This window comes from Leucoraja erinacea, chromosome 37 (assembly GCF_028641065.1).
Source record: "Leucoraja erinacea ecotype New England chromosome 37, Leri_hhj_1, whole genome shotgun sequence".
In the NCBI taxonomy this organism is placed as follows: Eukaryota; Metazoa; Chordata; class Chondrichthyes; order Rajiformes; family Rajidae; genus Leucoraja; species Leucoraja erinaceus.
Window position 1 is genome coordinate 9,474,053 of NC_073413.1, and position 14,905 is coordinate 9,488,957.

Below are 14,905 nucleotides of genomic sequence, written 5' to 3' on the forward strand. Positions count from 1 at the left end.
GGAAAATAAAATCGGTGATAAGCCACAACCCTGGGGGACACCAGTGTTTAAAATCATGTTCTTGGATTTAAAACCATTTACCATCACATGCTGAGGCCGGTCCTGCAGAAAGTCTTTTATCCACAGGATAAGTGATGGGTTGACTTGTAGATCCAGAAGGCGGTTGCAGATGGTGACTGTGTTAACTGTGTTAAAAGCCGAAGAGAAGTCCATAAATAAATGGACTCAGGGGCCACTGGTTTAAACCGTAGACACAAAAATTTGGAGTAATTCAGCGGGACAGGCAGCATCTCTGGAGGGAAGGAATGGGTGACGTTTTGGGTCAGAGATGCTGCCCGTCCCGCTGAGTTACACCAGCTTATGTTCCCGATGTTGGGGGAGTCCAGAACCAGAACTGGTAGGGAGTGGATGAGAAAAGAGGGGACATTTCACATCTTGCAAAATATAACTGAATGTTTTAATCGTTACAAAGCACTGTGAATATAAAAATGACACTCTCAAAAATAGACGTTATTTGTTACAAGCTATATCACAATTATAAAATAATATCAGAATTTAAAAATAGATTTTTTTTTGCAGTAATTTTTATAAGAAATTGCCATGCAGAGTCAACAGTGAGCAGGCATGTGGAACATCAACAAGAGGAATAGATCGGGTAGATAGATGCACAGAGTCTCTTGCCCGGAGTAAGTGAATCGAGTACCAGAGGATAAATGTTTAAGGTGAAGGGGAAAAGATTTAATAGGAATCTGAGGGGTAACTTTTTCCACACAAAGGGTGGTGGGTGTATGGAACAAGCTGCCAGAGGAGGTAGTTGAGGCTGGGACTATCCCAACGTTTAAGAAACAGTTAGGCAGGTACATGCATAGGACAGGTTTGGATAAATATGGGCCAAATGTAGGCAGGTGGGACTGGTGTAGCTGGGACATGTTGGCCGGTGTGGGCAGGGTGGGCCGAAGGGCCTGTTTCCATACTGTATCACTCTAGACGCAATGACTAAGAGGGGCAAACTAAATCCTTCCACCTCACTCTGCTGGGGATCAGACCCAAGCAGACAGGACATGAGTTTAACTCACTCGGGAGAGGGGGGGGGTGGGATAGCAGTGAGTGGGCAGATAGGCCTGGGTAACAAAACGCCGCAGATGCTGGAAAGCTGAGGTAGGACAGGTTTAGGCAGATATGGGCAGGTGGGACTGGTGCAGCTGGGACAAGTTGGTAGGTGTGGGTAAGTTGGGCTGAAGGGCCTGTTTGCACGCTGTATCACTCTATGACTATTGTTCCAGCTGTGATCTCAATGTCTCTTGGTCCAAGGCAATGGACCAGTGAATTCCCATGAAGGTTTGGTAGAAATGGTCTGGTCTGCACTGCCTTTGTTCACCAACTAATAACTGCAGGACAGCACGGTGGCGCAGCGGTAGAGTCGCTGGCCTTATAGCGCCAGAGACCCTGGTTCGATCCTGACCATGGGTGCTGTCTGTACAGAGTTCGCAAGTTCTCCCCCTGTCCACCTTAGTTTTCTCCGGGTGCTCCCATTTCCCCCCACACTCCACAGACGTGCGGGTTTGTAGGTTAATCGGCTTGGAATAATTGTGGATTGTCCCGAGTTTGCAGGATAGTGCTAATGTATCATTAGTTGCTGTGGACTCGGTGGGCCAAAGGGCCTGTTTACACATTGTATCTCTAAAATCCAAAGGTTAATACTCTTAATTGTTGCGCATCTTAGAATAGCCTAAATATTTCACTGCTAGACAAGCTGGTTAGTTGCTACCGGCCGAAGAAATGCTTCACATTCATCTGTTCCACTTCTGGCTTCCTGAGCTGTTTCATAAAAGTTAATCAATTCTGTTTAAAAAATATATAGTTTCAAATTATGGGCCGAAGGGCCTGCTCCTGCACTCTACTTTCCTGGAGCCGCCGCCCCACGCCGCGGGTTTGATCCTGACCTCGGTTGCTGTCTTTGTGGAGTTTGCACCCACTCGTCGGTTCTCCGGCTTCCTCCCACATCCCAAAGACTCGCGGGTTAATGTGGGGCTAAGAAGTCCCCGTAAATTTCCCCCCGCGTGTGAGCGTGCGTAGGGAGTGGATGAGATGACGTGCAACTAGCGTGAACGGGTGACCGATGGTCGGCGTGGACCCGGCGGGCCAAAGTGGGCCTGTTTCCGCGCTGTATCTCTAATCTAAGAACAAGCGATGTGGTGAGAAGGGGAGGGGGAATGCTGGCAAGGGGGCTGCTTCTCCAAGGAGTCCAGAGGCTTATTTGAAGGCTCTGATTTTGTGGATGAGATGTGGCCTTTGGTGGTTTCGGTTTCCTTGGTCGGCAAGGAACCGGGAAGGAAGCAATAATCTCCGATCTGCTGGAAGAGAATGGGATTAGCTCCTGACTGGAACAAGATGAGCTCTGAGGCCTCGTTATTCGCCGTGTCCATGTGTGGAGACTCTGCCTCTTTGGCCACCGTCTTCTGCAGGTCCACCTGAGGCTTTGTGGAGGAATGCGTTCCTGGAGCCTGGTGGGCATCCATCTTTGACATCGGAGGCTGGGACTGTGGGTCATCCGGCAAGCTTGGGTCTTGGTGCTTGGGGGTCAAGGGGGCCATTTGTTCCGCAGGAGGGGTCGACACGTAGCCACCGGAGGTTGCAGGCCAGGGGTCAACAATGGGGTGGTCCAGTGAGATGTTGTCTGGTGAGGTCCTCCCGTGCTCTGCCGTTGCATCCTTGCTTCCCAACAAGGGGTCTACCCCTTGAGTGGGGGGAGCGGGCTGCAGGGCAGCCACATATGGGCCCTGTTGACCTGAAAGGGAGATATCCGTGGCCTTACAGTCGGGGACAACCTGGGATGAAGGAACGGGGGTGGCATTGGTGGGTGGCATGGACATGGCATAGAATGACGGGAAGCTGGGTTCCTCCAGGTTGTCCGCGTGAATGGCGTCGTTGGCGTTGCTCGCTGGGGCCGGTGGGAGCAGGATATAGGGCGCGGGTGGGCCGGGCGCCGGGGGGAACTGGTCCGTGCCCCCTAACCCTCCACTGGCCATCGGCGGCAGCTCCACGTACCCGGGGGGCGCCGGCCCGCGCTCGGGGCGGTTGGCACGTTCACCGGTCGTGGTCTTCGGCTCCGAGAACTCGCCGAGGATGGTCGAGACATCTTGGAAATTGAACAAGTACGGCCCGTTGTAGTCTGATGCTTCTGTCAGCGAGGTGCCGTTGGCAGAGACCTCTCCTGGCTCGGGTTTAAACCCCTGGTAAATTCTCTCCGCTTTGTCTCCCTCTCCCGATACTGGAGGGGAAGAATAACCCTCTTTCATCTGGTATTTGGATTGTTCCCTGTGGAAAAGTAACACAGTCTGTTAACAAGACTTAAAGCCCTGTCCCACGGTACGAGTTCATTCCAAGAGCTCTCCCGAGTTAAAAAAAAAAAATCAAACTCGTGGTAAGCACGGAGAATGAACGTAGTGGGTACGTTGGAGCTCGGGGACGTCTCTTAGCAGCTCGTAACGCTAACGGCGGGTACTCGGGAAGACTCGCTAACGGCAGGTAAGCACGGGAAGACTCGTGAAGATTTTTCAACACGTTGGAGTAACAGACAGCATCTCTGGAGAGAAGGAATGGGTGACGTTTCGGGTCGAGACCCTTCTTCAGATTGGTTAGCGATAGGTATAACGAGAGATATGGTCTTTGGTGTACAGAGATTACGGACATGCACTTTTTTTGCATATCTTTCATTCACTGTCCTTTTTCTTGCTACATCATCATCTACATCTCTCGTTTCCCTTATCCCTATCCAGGCTGAAGAAGGGTCTCGACCCGAAACGTCACCCATTCCTTCTCTCCAGAGATGCTGCCTGTCCCGCTGAGGTGCTCCAGCTTTTTGTGTCTATCTTTGGTTTAAACCAGCGTCTGCATTTCCTTCCGACACACCTACCTTGGGATGATCTGGGGAGGGGGAGTGAGGGAATCTGCCGTCACCACCTTACAGATGCTGCCCTCTTCCATACTCGCCGTTTCCAGAGTGGTCGTGGATCTCAAAGCACCGCTCTGAAGGGGGAGAGATGCGCACAGATTTAATCGGACTTGACAGGACTTTATCTTGCACGAAACGTTATTCCCTTCATCCTGCATCTCAAAGAGAGTGGTGAGTCTGTGGAATTCTCTGCCTCAGAGGGCGGAAACCGGAGCACCCGGAGAAAACCCACGCAGGGGGGAACGTACAAACTCCGTACAGACAGCACCCGTAGTCAGGATCGAACCCGGGTCTTCGGCACTGTGTGTCGTCCATATCATACCTTTTCCCCACCTTCCCTGGCCACGAGTTCCAAACATCCACCACTCCTTTTCTAAAATAACATAAACCTCCTTCAAACTTCCGCCATCCCACCTTAAAAGCTGTGCCCACAATCTAGAGGCAGGAAACATGTTCCCGATGTTTGGGGAGTCCAGAACCAGGGGCCACACACACAGTTTAAGAATAAGGAGTAAGCCATTTAGAACGGAGACACGAGGAAACACTTTTTCTCACAGAGAGTGGGTGAGTCTGTGGAATTCTCTGCCTCACAGAGGGCGGTGGAGGCAGGTTCTCTGGATGCTTTCAAGAGAGAGCTGGAGAGGGCTCTTAAAGATAGCGGTGTCAGGGGATATGGGGAGAAGGCAGGAACGGGGTACTGATTGGGGATGATCAGCCATGATCACATTGAATGGCGGTGCTGGCTCGAAGGGCCTGTTCCTGCACCTATTGTCTATTGTCTATTGTCTATTGTGGATGGCTTGATTGTAATCTTGTATAGTCTTTCCGCTGACTACATAGCACGTATCGAAAAATGCTTTTCACCGGACCTCGGTACACGTGACAATAAACTGAACTGACCTCCACTCAACACTCTCCTCAATGTTCCCCTCAAAGCTCCACTCTCAACTCAACGTTCCAGGAACCCAGCCCTATCCACAGGGAATGGGAAAACGTTCCTTAAGTTTTCGCAGCAGAATTAGGTCATTTGGCCCATGAAGTCTACTCCGCCATTCAATCATGGCTGACCTGTCCTTCCCTGTCAACCCCATTCTCCTGCCTTCTCCCCCTAACCCCTGACACCCGTACTAATCAAAAATCTATCTATCTTTGACTTGAAGATATCCATTGACTTGCCCTCCGCAGCCTTCTGTAGCAATGAATTCCACAGATTCACCACCCTGTGACTAAAGAAATTCCTCCTCATCTCCTTCCTAAAGTACATCCTTTAATTCTGAAGCTGTGGCCCCTGGTCCTAGAATCTCCCACCATCCTCCCCACATCCACTCTATCAAGGCCTTTTACTATTCGGTACGTTTCAATGAGGTCCCTCCTCACCTTTCTAAACTCCAACGAGTAGAGTCCCAGTGCCGTCAAACGCTCATCATACCTTAACCCGTTCAATCCTGGGTCCACATTTCCTTTAATATTTACCCCTCTCACCTTAAAGCTCCGCCCTCTATTCTTACTTCATGTCGAGACTCTAAGAACAGACTGGTTTAAACCAGAAGCATGGGTGATCACACCTGGAGTATTGCGTACAGTTTTGGTCTCCAAATCTGAGGAAGGACATTATTGACATAGAGGGAGTGCAGAGAAGGTTCGCCAGACTGATTCCTGGGATGTCAGGACTGTCTTATGAAGAAAGACTGGATAGACTTGGTTTATACTCTCTAGAATTTAGGAAATTGAGAGGGGATCTTATAGAAACTTACAAAATTCTTAAGGGCTTGGACAGGCTAGATGCAGGAAGATTGTTCCCGATGTTGGGGAAGTCCAGGACAAGGGGTCACAGCTTAAGGATAAGGGGGAAATCCTTTAAAACCGAGATGAGAAGAACTTTTTTCACACAGAGAGTGGTGAATCTCTGGAATTCTCTGCCACAGAGGGTAGTTGAGGCCACAGTTCATTGGCTATATTTAAGAGGGAGTTAGATCTGGCCCTTGTGGCTAAGGGGATCAGAGGGTATGGAGAGAAGGCAGGGATGGGATACTGAGTTGGATGATCAGCCATGATCATATTGAATGGCGGTGCAGGCTCGAAGGGCCGAATGGCCTACTCCTGCACCTAATTTCTATGTTTCTATGTGTTGTGTCCTGAAGTCACCGCTAGAGGGCTCTCCTCGAAGAATGTTTCCTCAGGGAGGGCTTGAGAGCAGTCATGTTGACTTGAAATAAAGACACATCGTCTCGGTATACCAAGGGTCGTTTGTGAGTTATTTAGCCCTCGAATACAACAATGGGCTTCCGTAAACTCATGAGAGGACTAGATCGGGTAGACGCACAGAGTCTCTTGCCCAGAGTACGGGAATCGAGAACCAGGGGACATGGGTTCAAGGTGAAGGGGAAAAGATTTAATAGGAATCTGAGGGGTAACTTTTTCACAGAGGGCGCAGCTTTAAGGTGAGAGGGATAAAGTTTAAAGGAAATGTGGACCCAGGATTGAACGGGTTAATATATGATGAGCGTTTGACGGCACTGGGCCTGTACTCGTTGGAGTTTAGAAAGGTGAGGGTGGACTGCATTGAAACGTACCGAATAGTGAAAGGCCTTGATAGAGTGGATGTGGGGAGGATGGTGGGAGATTCTAGGACCAGGGGCCAGAGCTTCAGATCTACTTTAGGAAGGATGTACTTTAGGAAGGAGATGAGGAGGAATTTCTTTAGTCACAGGGTGGTGAATCTGTGGAATTCATTGCCACAGAAGGCTGTGGAGGCCAAGTCAATGGATATCTTCAAGGCAAAGATAGATAGATTTTTGATTAGTACGGGTGTCAGGGGTTAGGGGGAGAAGGCAGGAGAATGGGGTTGACAGGGAAGGACAGGTCATCCATGATTGAATGGCGGAGTAGACATGATGGGACAAATGACCTAATTCTGCTCCGAGAACTTAAGGAATGTTTTCCCATTCCCAGTGGATAGGGCTGGGTTCCTGGAATGTTTGGGACTATCCTGACATTTAATTCAGGCTGGGACTATCCCGACATTTAAGAAACAGGTAGACAGGTACGTGGATAGGACATTGGATAGGTTGGAGGGATATGGACCAAGTGCAGGAAAGTGGGACTAGTGTAGCTGAGGCATGTTGGGCGGTGTGGGCAGGTTGGGCTGAAGGGCCCGTTTCCACAGTATAGCACTCTATGCCCATGTAATGCAGGGCATTGAAAATCATTTACCTGTCCACGCTTGTGGAAAAGCTGGCTCTTGGCTGGGTCTGGAATACCATCCAACCACATTTTCTTCTTCCTGGAGTGAACAGAACAATAATTTAAAAAAAATCAGTAATAAGAAGCCAGGGTTCCTGAGGTAAGGAGGAAAATGTCATTTATGTATTTCCATGTGTTATAATAACTCATTCATAACAGATGGAAACACAGAGATGCTCTCAGATTCGGGCCATTCGGCCCATCTAGTCTGTGCTGGTGCTTACACTGATCCTTGGGTCTTGATTCCCCTATACAGGTTAAAAGACTCTGTGCATCTACCATATCTACCCCCGTCATGATCTTATACACCTACATAAGATCACCCCTCGTCCTCCTGCGCTCCAAGGAATAATGTCCGAGCATGCCCGACCTCCACCTGCAGCTCAGGCTCTCAAATCCTGGTATTTGACCCATGCGACATTTATGTACAATTATAGATGACAATTAAACACTCTTGACCAAAGATTATAGAGCAGAGCAAGATAGACCACTCCTCCGAAATCCAATGGACTGATGTGTAGTACGTAACGGAACGTCACGGCCGCCATTTGTGTAAGCTGAACGCGACATCTTTGGTAGCGGGGACGGAGTCCACAGTTACACAATCTGCTCTTACATCAGGTTGCAGGGAAAAGCAAAGATACTAGAGGTTCCTCTAGTATCTTTGGGGGAAGAGGACGTTTCCTCCACTCCTGAGTTGATCCAGGACTGATTCTCGGTTCCCCCCGATACCAGGTGAAGGCAGCCGGCGGGAGACCCTCAAGCGTCTGCCCGTGGTCGGCGCTCCCGAGGCAGCGGGCAATGCTCCTCTAGTATCTTTGGTGTAATCAGTGTTGTAGGGAACAGTGTATTATACAGCATCGATCACTTCACATATTTAGTTAATATTATTGTAGATTTTATTAATAGTATTGTAAATTGCAGCTCACTAAAATGGCAGCATGTCATACCCATGTCATACTACGCTTTTTTCGCAGAGTGGCGCATCTTGCTACGCTCTATAATCTTTGCTCTTGACTCGTGTATAGGAAGGAACTGCTGGTTTACACTGAAGATAGACACAAAATGCTGGAGTAACTCAGCGGGACAGGCAGCGTCTCTGGATAAGTAAGTAAGTTTATTGGCCAAGTATTCACATACAAGGAATTTGCCTTGGTGCTCCGCCCACAAGTAACAACATGACATACGGTGGCAGTAACGAATGACTCAGAAAACACTAAACATTATTAATAATAAAACATTAATGATAAAACACCATTGATCAAGCATGTGAACCAGATCAACAAAATACCAGATCAAAGGGAGGCTATAGATGGAATGGGTAACATTTCTGGTCGAGACCCTTCTTGGAAGATCAGCACCTCGTATTTCGCTTGTGCAGCTTACAACCCAAAGGTATGAATATTGATTTCTCTAACTCCAAGTAACCCATGCTTCCCTCCCCCTTCCTAGTTCCCCGACTAGTTTATCTCTCCTCCTGATTAAAGGTTACTAATTGTGCACCTCGTAGTCACCTTCCCCTCAGCCAACAGTGAACCATTCCTCATTTATCTTGATCTTTGTTCCCCTTTGATCTCTCGTTTTCACACCTTACCCTTCCACATATCGCTGTACCTCCCTCTCCTCTGACCCGCAGTCTGCCGATGCGTCTCGACCTGAAACGCCACCCATTCCTTCTCTCCAGAGATGCCGCCTGTCCCGCTGAGTTACTCCAACTGAGAAAGCGCTCGGATAGTTGAAGAAGAATAATCAACCTCACCTTTTTATCAACAGAGCGGCGATTGGTGTGGCAATGATAAGGAATATCAGCAGGCTGCAAGCCACAATGATGAGGGACTCCTTATCTGAATAACCAAAGGAACATATTGAATAAGATGATCATCAAACTTGGGATAGACACAAAACGCTGGAGAAGCTCAGCGGGTCTGGCAGCATCTCTGGAGAAAAAGGAATAGGTGATGTTTCGAGTGGAGACTCTTCGTAGGTCTGATGTGAGGGTCTCGACCCAAAACGTCACTTACTCCTTCTCTCCAGAGATGCTGCCTGACCCGCTGAGTTATTCCAGCTTTTTATGTCCATCCTGGGTAAATGTACACTTTAATAGTAAGATTAAACGAGAACTTACCAGTTTGAAGTTTGATCTTTATTTTATGAGGAGATACGATGAGCGATTATGTGAAGAAACCGTCAGCCCGCATGCGCGTCAATCTTCAAAGCAGCGGTGTGAAGTCACAGAACTGATAATAGTAAGATTGGAGAACAAGCAACTACCAGCTGTATTTTATGAGGAGGGTGGGAGCAGAGGGCGCGAAATCCCTCGACGTAACTCCTCATAAAATAAAGATCAAACTTCAAACTGGTAAGTTCTCATTTAATCTTACTATTTTACTTCGGAGTCACGTGAGTGACTACGTGAAGATTCTGAAGCTCTGTGACTTCATGCCGTGGAACGAGTCCATGCGTCACACACTGCGTGATTGACCAAGGAGGAGTGGAAATCAAGTATTGAGTCATGACAACATTTGGAACATGCTGAACACCATTTTTAATGGACAAATTAAATAGAAAAAACCCCTCTTACACTCGAGAGGGGTTTACAAAACAGAACTTAAAATAGAGTTTGCGGACTCACTCGACCTCGTTACAGGTTTATTGTAATATGTCTGGAACATGTGTTCTGAGGACCATCCTGCTGCCGCTAGGGTTTGGTCCAATCAGACGTCCAGGACCCTTGCTGCTGACGTAGCTGCAGCCCTGGTGGAATGAGATAAACACATCAGGGTCTATCCCCGCCTCAGGACCTGCTTTAACCACCTAGAGATGGTTTGAGCTGAAGCCTTTTTATGCAGTTTTTTGTGACTGATAAATAATGTAAGTTCTGACCCTCTAAGAACCTTGGTTACTTTAATATATTGTTGGAGGTGTGTGGCCACACATAATCGGGGATCTAAGGGGTATGCCATGAATTGAAGCTTGAGAACACCAGGTCTGCTCTGTTTAATGAGATCATAGACACAAAACGTAATATCACTGGTAGAGATCGCCATCCTATCGAGACGCAGCATCTGTAATGACTGGACCTGTTGAGCTGATACTAAAGCCATGAGCATCACTACTTTATAAGTGAGCCGAAGAGGGGGCAGGGATGAAGCTGGAGTCCACTGGAGAAGTAGTGTTAAAACTGCATCTACATCCCATATTTTTATATACCTGGGTCTGGGAGAGTTTAAGTTAAAAATACGCCTCATAAACCTGGATAAACCAGACGAGAGATTGAGCTACAGTGCTCTGAATTGTGCCAGAATTGTGCGTTGTCCTCATATTTGTTGCCAAGCTTAAGTCACTCGGTTGGGTCCCATCCATTAATACAATCCAATAAATTGTATTGTATTGTATAGAAACATAGAAACATAGAAATTAGGTGCAGGAGTAGGCCATTCGGCCCTTCGAGCCTGCACCGCCATTCAATATGATCATGGCTGATCATCCAACTCAGTATCCCGTACCTGCCTTCTCTCCATACCCACTGATCCCCTTAGCCACAAGGGCCACATCTAACTCCCTCTTAAATATAGCCAATGAACTGGCCTCAACTACCCTCTGTGGCAGAGAGTTCCAGAGATTCACCACTCTCTGTGTGAAAAAAGTTCTTCTCATCTCGGTTTTAAAGGATTTCCCCTTTATCCTTAAGCTGTGACCCCTTGTCCTGGACTTCCCTAACATCGGGAATGTTGTACTGTATTAATGGATGGGACCCAACCAAGTGACTTAAGCTTGGCAACAAATATGAGGACAACGCACTTCTGGCACAAGTCAGAGCACTGTATCTCAATCTCTCGTCAACGTGAAGTTTTGAGAGGAATTCCAGAATGTTAGAAATGTGCGCTGTCTCGTACAAGATGTTATTTTGTAAACAAAACTCTTCCCATTTTTTTTATGTAGGAGATATACTGTTTTTTAGTGCTGTCCCTCCAGGCCGTAGTTAGTATATCCATGGCACGGTCAACTAGTCCCATTCCGAGAAAGGGTCTTCTTAGAATCTGTAAATCAATAAGTTAGCTGATCATGTAGGGGATCCTCTTCCCCAATGAAGGGGTGGAAAGCAGCTACTGTAATTTAAGGAACCTTGGTTTATACTCTCTAGAATTTAGAAGATTGAGGAGGGGATCTTATAGAAACTTACAAAATTCGTAAGGGGTTGGACAGGCTAGATGCAGGAAGATTGTTCCCGATGTTGGGGAAGTCCAGGACAAGGGGTCACAGCTTAAGGATAAGGGGGAAATCCTTTAAAACCGAGATGAGAAGAACTTTTTTCACACAGAGAGTGGTGAATCTCTGGAACTCTCTGCCACAGAGGGTAGTTGAGGCCACAGTTCATTGGCTATATTTAAGAGGGAGTTAGATGTGGCCCTTGTGGCTAAGGGGATCAGGGGGTTATGGAGAGAAGGCAGGTACGGGATACTGAGTTGGATGATCAGCCATGATCATATTGAATGGTGGTGCAGGCTCGAAGGGCCGAATGGCCTACTCCTGCACCTAATTTCTATGTTTCTATAAGGGTTCTTATAATCACACCCAGAATGAGTGGATACCATGGCTTAGAGGCCACATTAGGACTATAAGACCTGAGCCTGAGTCTATTTGACTTGAAGCAGGCACAGACAGTTGTCAGATGTAGTAGAAACAGCAATTTATCCCAATGCAGCGAGAATACATCATCGCTATTGCCCTCGCGTCTGGTTAGCAACCAATACATATGGTAATCTTTAAGACTTAAGTCTGATCACCATGAACTTATATCCGGTGTACGTACCTAGATATATATCGTATATAGCGTTATCATATTAAACTTAGCTCGCAGATAGATAGCTGAAAAAACCCAAGTAATCCTTGGGCACACCAGTGTGATTACAACTGCTACAATAGCCAATTTAGGATTATTTAGACTAATTACGTAACTTGGGTGCTACAGTTTCAAAGCTCTGTGATTTCGTGCCGTAGATTCAAATCCAGGCGTCTCACTGCATCAATTGACTCAGAATGAGTAAATAATCAACAATGCATTAAACCATAATATTGATTTAAATGTATTAATGGTTTATTTTATAAAGAAAACAATAGCAACCCCTTCTGTCCCCGGGGGAAACTATAAATCAGAACTCAAAACAGAATGGCCAAATACCCCTGGTTCGACAATTGGTTTATGATAATATTTTTGGAACATCAATTCATTTGACCATCCTGCGGCCGCGAGGATATGGTCTATGGGGACATCCATTTCCATAGCCACTGATGTTGATGCCGCCCTGGTGGAATGAGATTTAAAATTGTCAGTGTCAATACCTGCATAAATCCGAACCTGCTTCAGCCACCTTGAAATTGTCTGAACCGATACCTTACTATGCGTTTATTTGTGGCTGATAAACAATGCTGATTCCACACCTCTTAAGGTTCTGGTGGCCTCGATGTAATCTATCAGGTGTGTCACCACACCTGGCGTGAATCCGTAGGGTAAGCCGAAAAGATAATCTTAAACCCTGTCACCCCCCGGTCTGCTCTGCTTGAGTAGATCATAGATGTAAAAGGTAGTGGCATCTGCAGATACCTCCATCCTGTCTAGTCGCAGCTTCTGCAATGTCTGCATCCGTTGCGCCGAGACCAGTGCCATGAGCATGACTACCTTCATGGTGAGTTTGGCCAAAGACAGGGCTGTAACAGGAGTCCACCGACGAAGGAGCATATGTACTTCCCCTACATTCCAGATTACCGAATACCTGGGCCTGGGAGGATTGGAATTAAAACTTCCCTTTATGAATCTGGAGACTAGAGAGTGTGACCCCACAGAATGTTGTTCTGATCCCATCCATAAATATGAGGACAGGGCACTTCTGGCCGTATTGATCGCACTATAGCTTAACTTTACATTGAAATAGAGAGTTGACAGGAATTCTAGCACGTCTGGGATGTCTGCCATATGATATGAAATATTCTGCCAGAAGCAAAACACCTCCCATTTTCTTATATAAGAGATATACTGCTTTTGGGTACTATCCCTCCAGGCCACAGTAATAACATCCACGCTGCGATCGGATAGTCCTCTTCCCAGGTATGGCCTTCTTAGAATCTGCAAATTAATAGATCAATACGATCATGTAAAGGATGTTGATCGGCAGTTACAGGGTGCACCAGTAGGTTTCTATGTTTGGGAACAGTCATAAGGGGCTGTGTAATAAGCTGCAAAACATGGCTCAGTCGGCCAGTCGGGTACCACCAATACTCCTGAGGCGGAGACCTGCTTGATTTTTTGCAGACACCGACTGATGAGGCAAAATGGAGGAAATGCACACAAAAACATTCCACCCCAATGCAGCGAGAATGCATCCACCGCTACTGCCCCAGGATCTGGTTCCCATGAAATATATTTCGGTAACTGGTGGTTTAGTCTGGATGCAAACAAATCAATATCCGGCATTCCAAACCGAGCAACAAAATTGTTAAATATCTCATGATTCAACATCCATTCTGTGTTGTCATTGAATTTGCGTGACCTTGTGTCTGCCACTATGTTACATCTACCTGGTAGGTGGACTGCTGAGAGCCAAATGACTCTGGTAATACACCAGCTCCAAATCAAATTTGCCAATCTATCACAAGATTCCGACTTGATTCCACCTATGTGATTAACATACGCCACTGCCGTAGTGTTGTCAATCTGAACCTGAACATGCAAGTGACACTTAGTAGAGCAATAAGCTTTAAGCACATAAAATGTTCCGAAAAGCTCTAAATAATTAATCCCTCATGATTGCAGAAGAGGTACCTCATGCATATTCCATCTGCCTCCACAGCTGGAAATAGTATCAGTAGCGCCTCAACCTAGAGCACTGACATCAGTCTGTAAGACAATGGAAGGTGGTTCAACCAGAATTTTGCTGGAACGACTTGAGACATTCATGATCCACTATTGTACTTCAGCAATGGCTGCAGCTCGTAATTGCATAGGTCTGTCAAAATGCCCTGAGTGTATTCTCAGTGCCTGCTCCTTAGCTCTCTGTAATTGTTGGTAATGCAGAGGTCCAAACTGCACAGCTGGAAACAAAGCCACTAATTTGCCAATCAGGCTGACCACCTGTCTAATTGAAGGTCATTGCTGTGCAATGAGCTCGATACAGCCTTCAATTAACTGCAGCCTTTTGTCCCTGGGCAGAGTCACTGATATGTAATCTGAGTAATAGTGAAACCCAAGTAATCAATAACTGTGCCTGGTGTTAATTTGGATTTATCTGGATGAATTAGAAACCCCAATTTCTCTAAAGTGAGCTTAACAACTGAAACAGATGATTCAGCTGTGTCGCGCTTAATATGTTTCTATCAGGACCAGATCCACCTACCTCCATGGTTACCGGTGGAATTTGTTGCCCCTGGTTCCTAGTGGGAAAATTCACATTTCCTCGTGTCCCAGAAGCAGTGCGTCAACTGCGCATATTCGGAAAAGGCCGACTTGTTCCTTCACCAGCCCCAGTCATTGCACGTCGGTAGGGGAACCGCCTCCGAACCGTTCTGCCGGCCATCGGCGCTTTAATTAACCCCACGGTTTTTGCCTCGCCGTCGAGTTCTTTTACTCTCTTGGCGAGGTCCTCCGCAGATTTTGCGGTGGAATATTGGTGGGCTTACAGAGCGCTGCAAATTTAGGGTGGATAGTGGGCC

At 47.1% G+C, this 14,905-nt stretch overlaps 1 protein-coding gene across 4 annotated transcripts in view; it reads right to left on the reverse strand.

The window, feature by feature from the left end:
- Positions 1-582: 582 nt before the first annotated feature.
- Positions 583-14,905, reverse strand: part of csf2rb (colony stimulating factor 2 receptor subunit beta) — a 48,440-nt gene continuing 34,117 nt past the window's right edge. For all 4 annotated transcript variants that reach the window (XM_055663339.1, XM_055663336.1, XM_055663338.1 and 1 more), the window contains exons 11-14: positions 8,958-9,042; positions 7,169-7,238; positions 3,917-4,029; positions 583-3,318 (exon numbers count right to left, since the gene is read on the reverse strand). In XM_055663339.1, the coding sequence (XP_055519314.1) occupies positions 2,178-3,318; positions 3,917-4,029; positions 7,169-7,238; positions 8,958-9,042 (1,409 nt within the window). In that variant the 3' untranslated portion in view covers positions 583-2,177. The remainder of the gene's footprint in view (positions 3,319-3,916; positions 4,030-7,168; positions 7,239-8,957; positions 9,043-14,905) is intronic.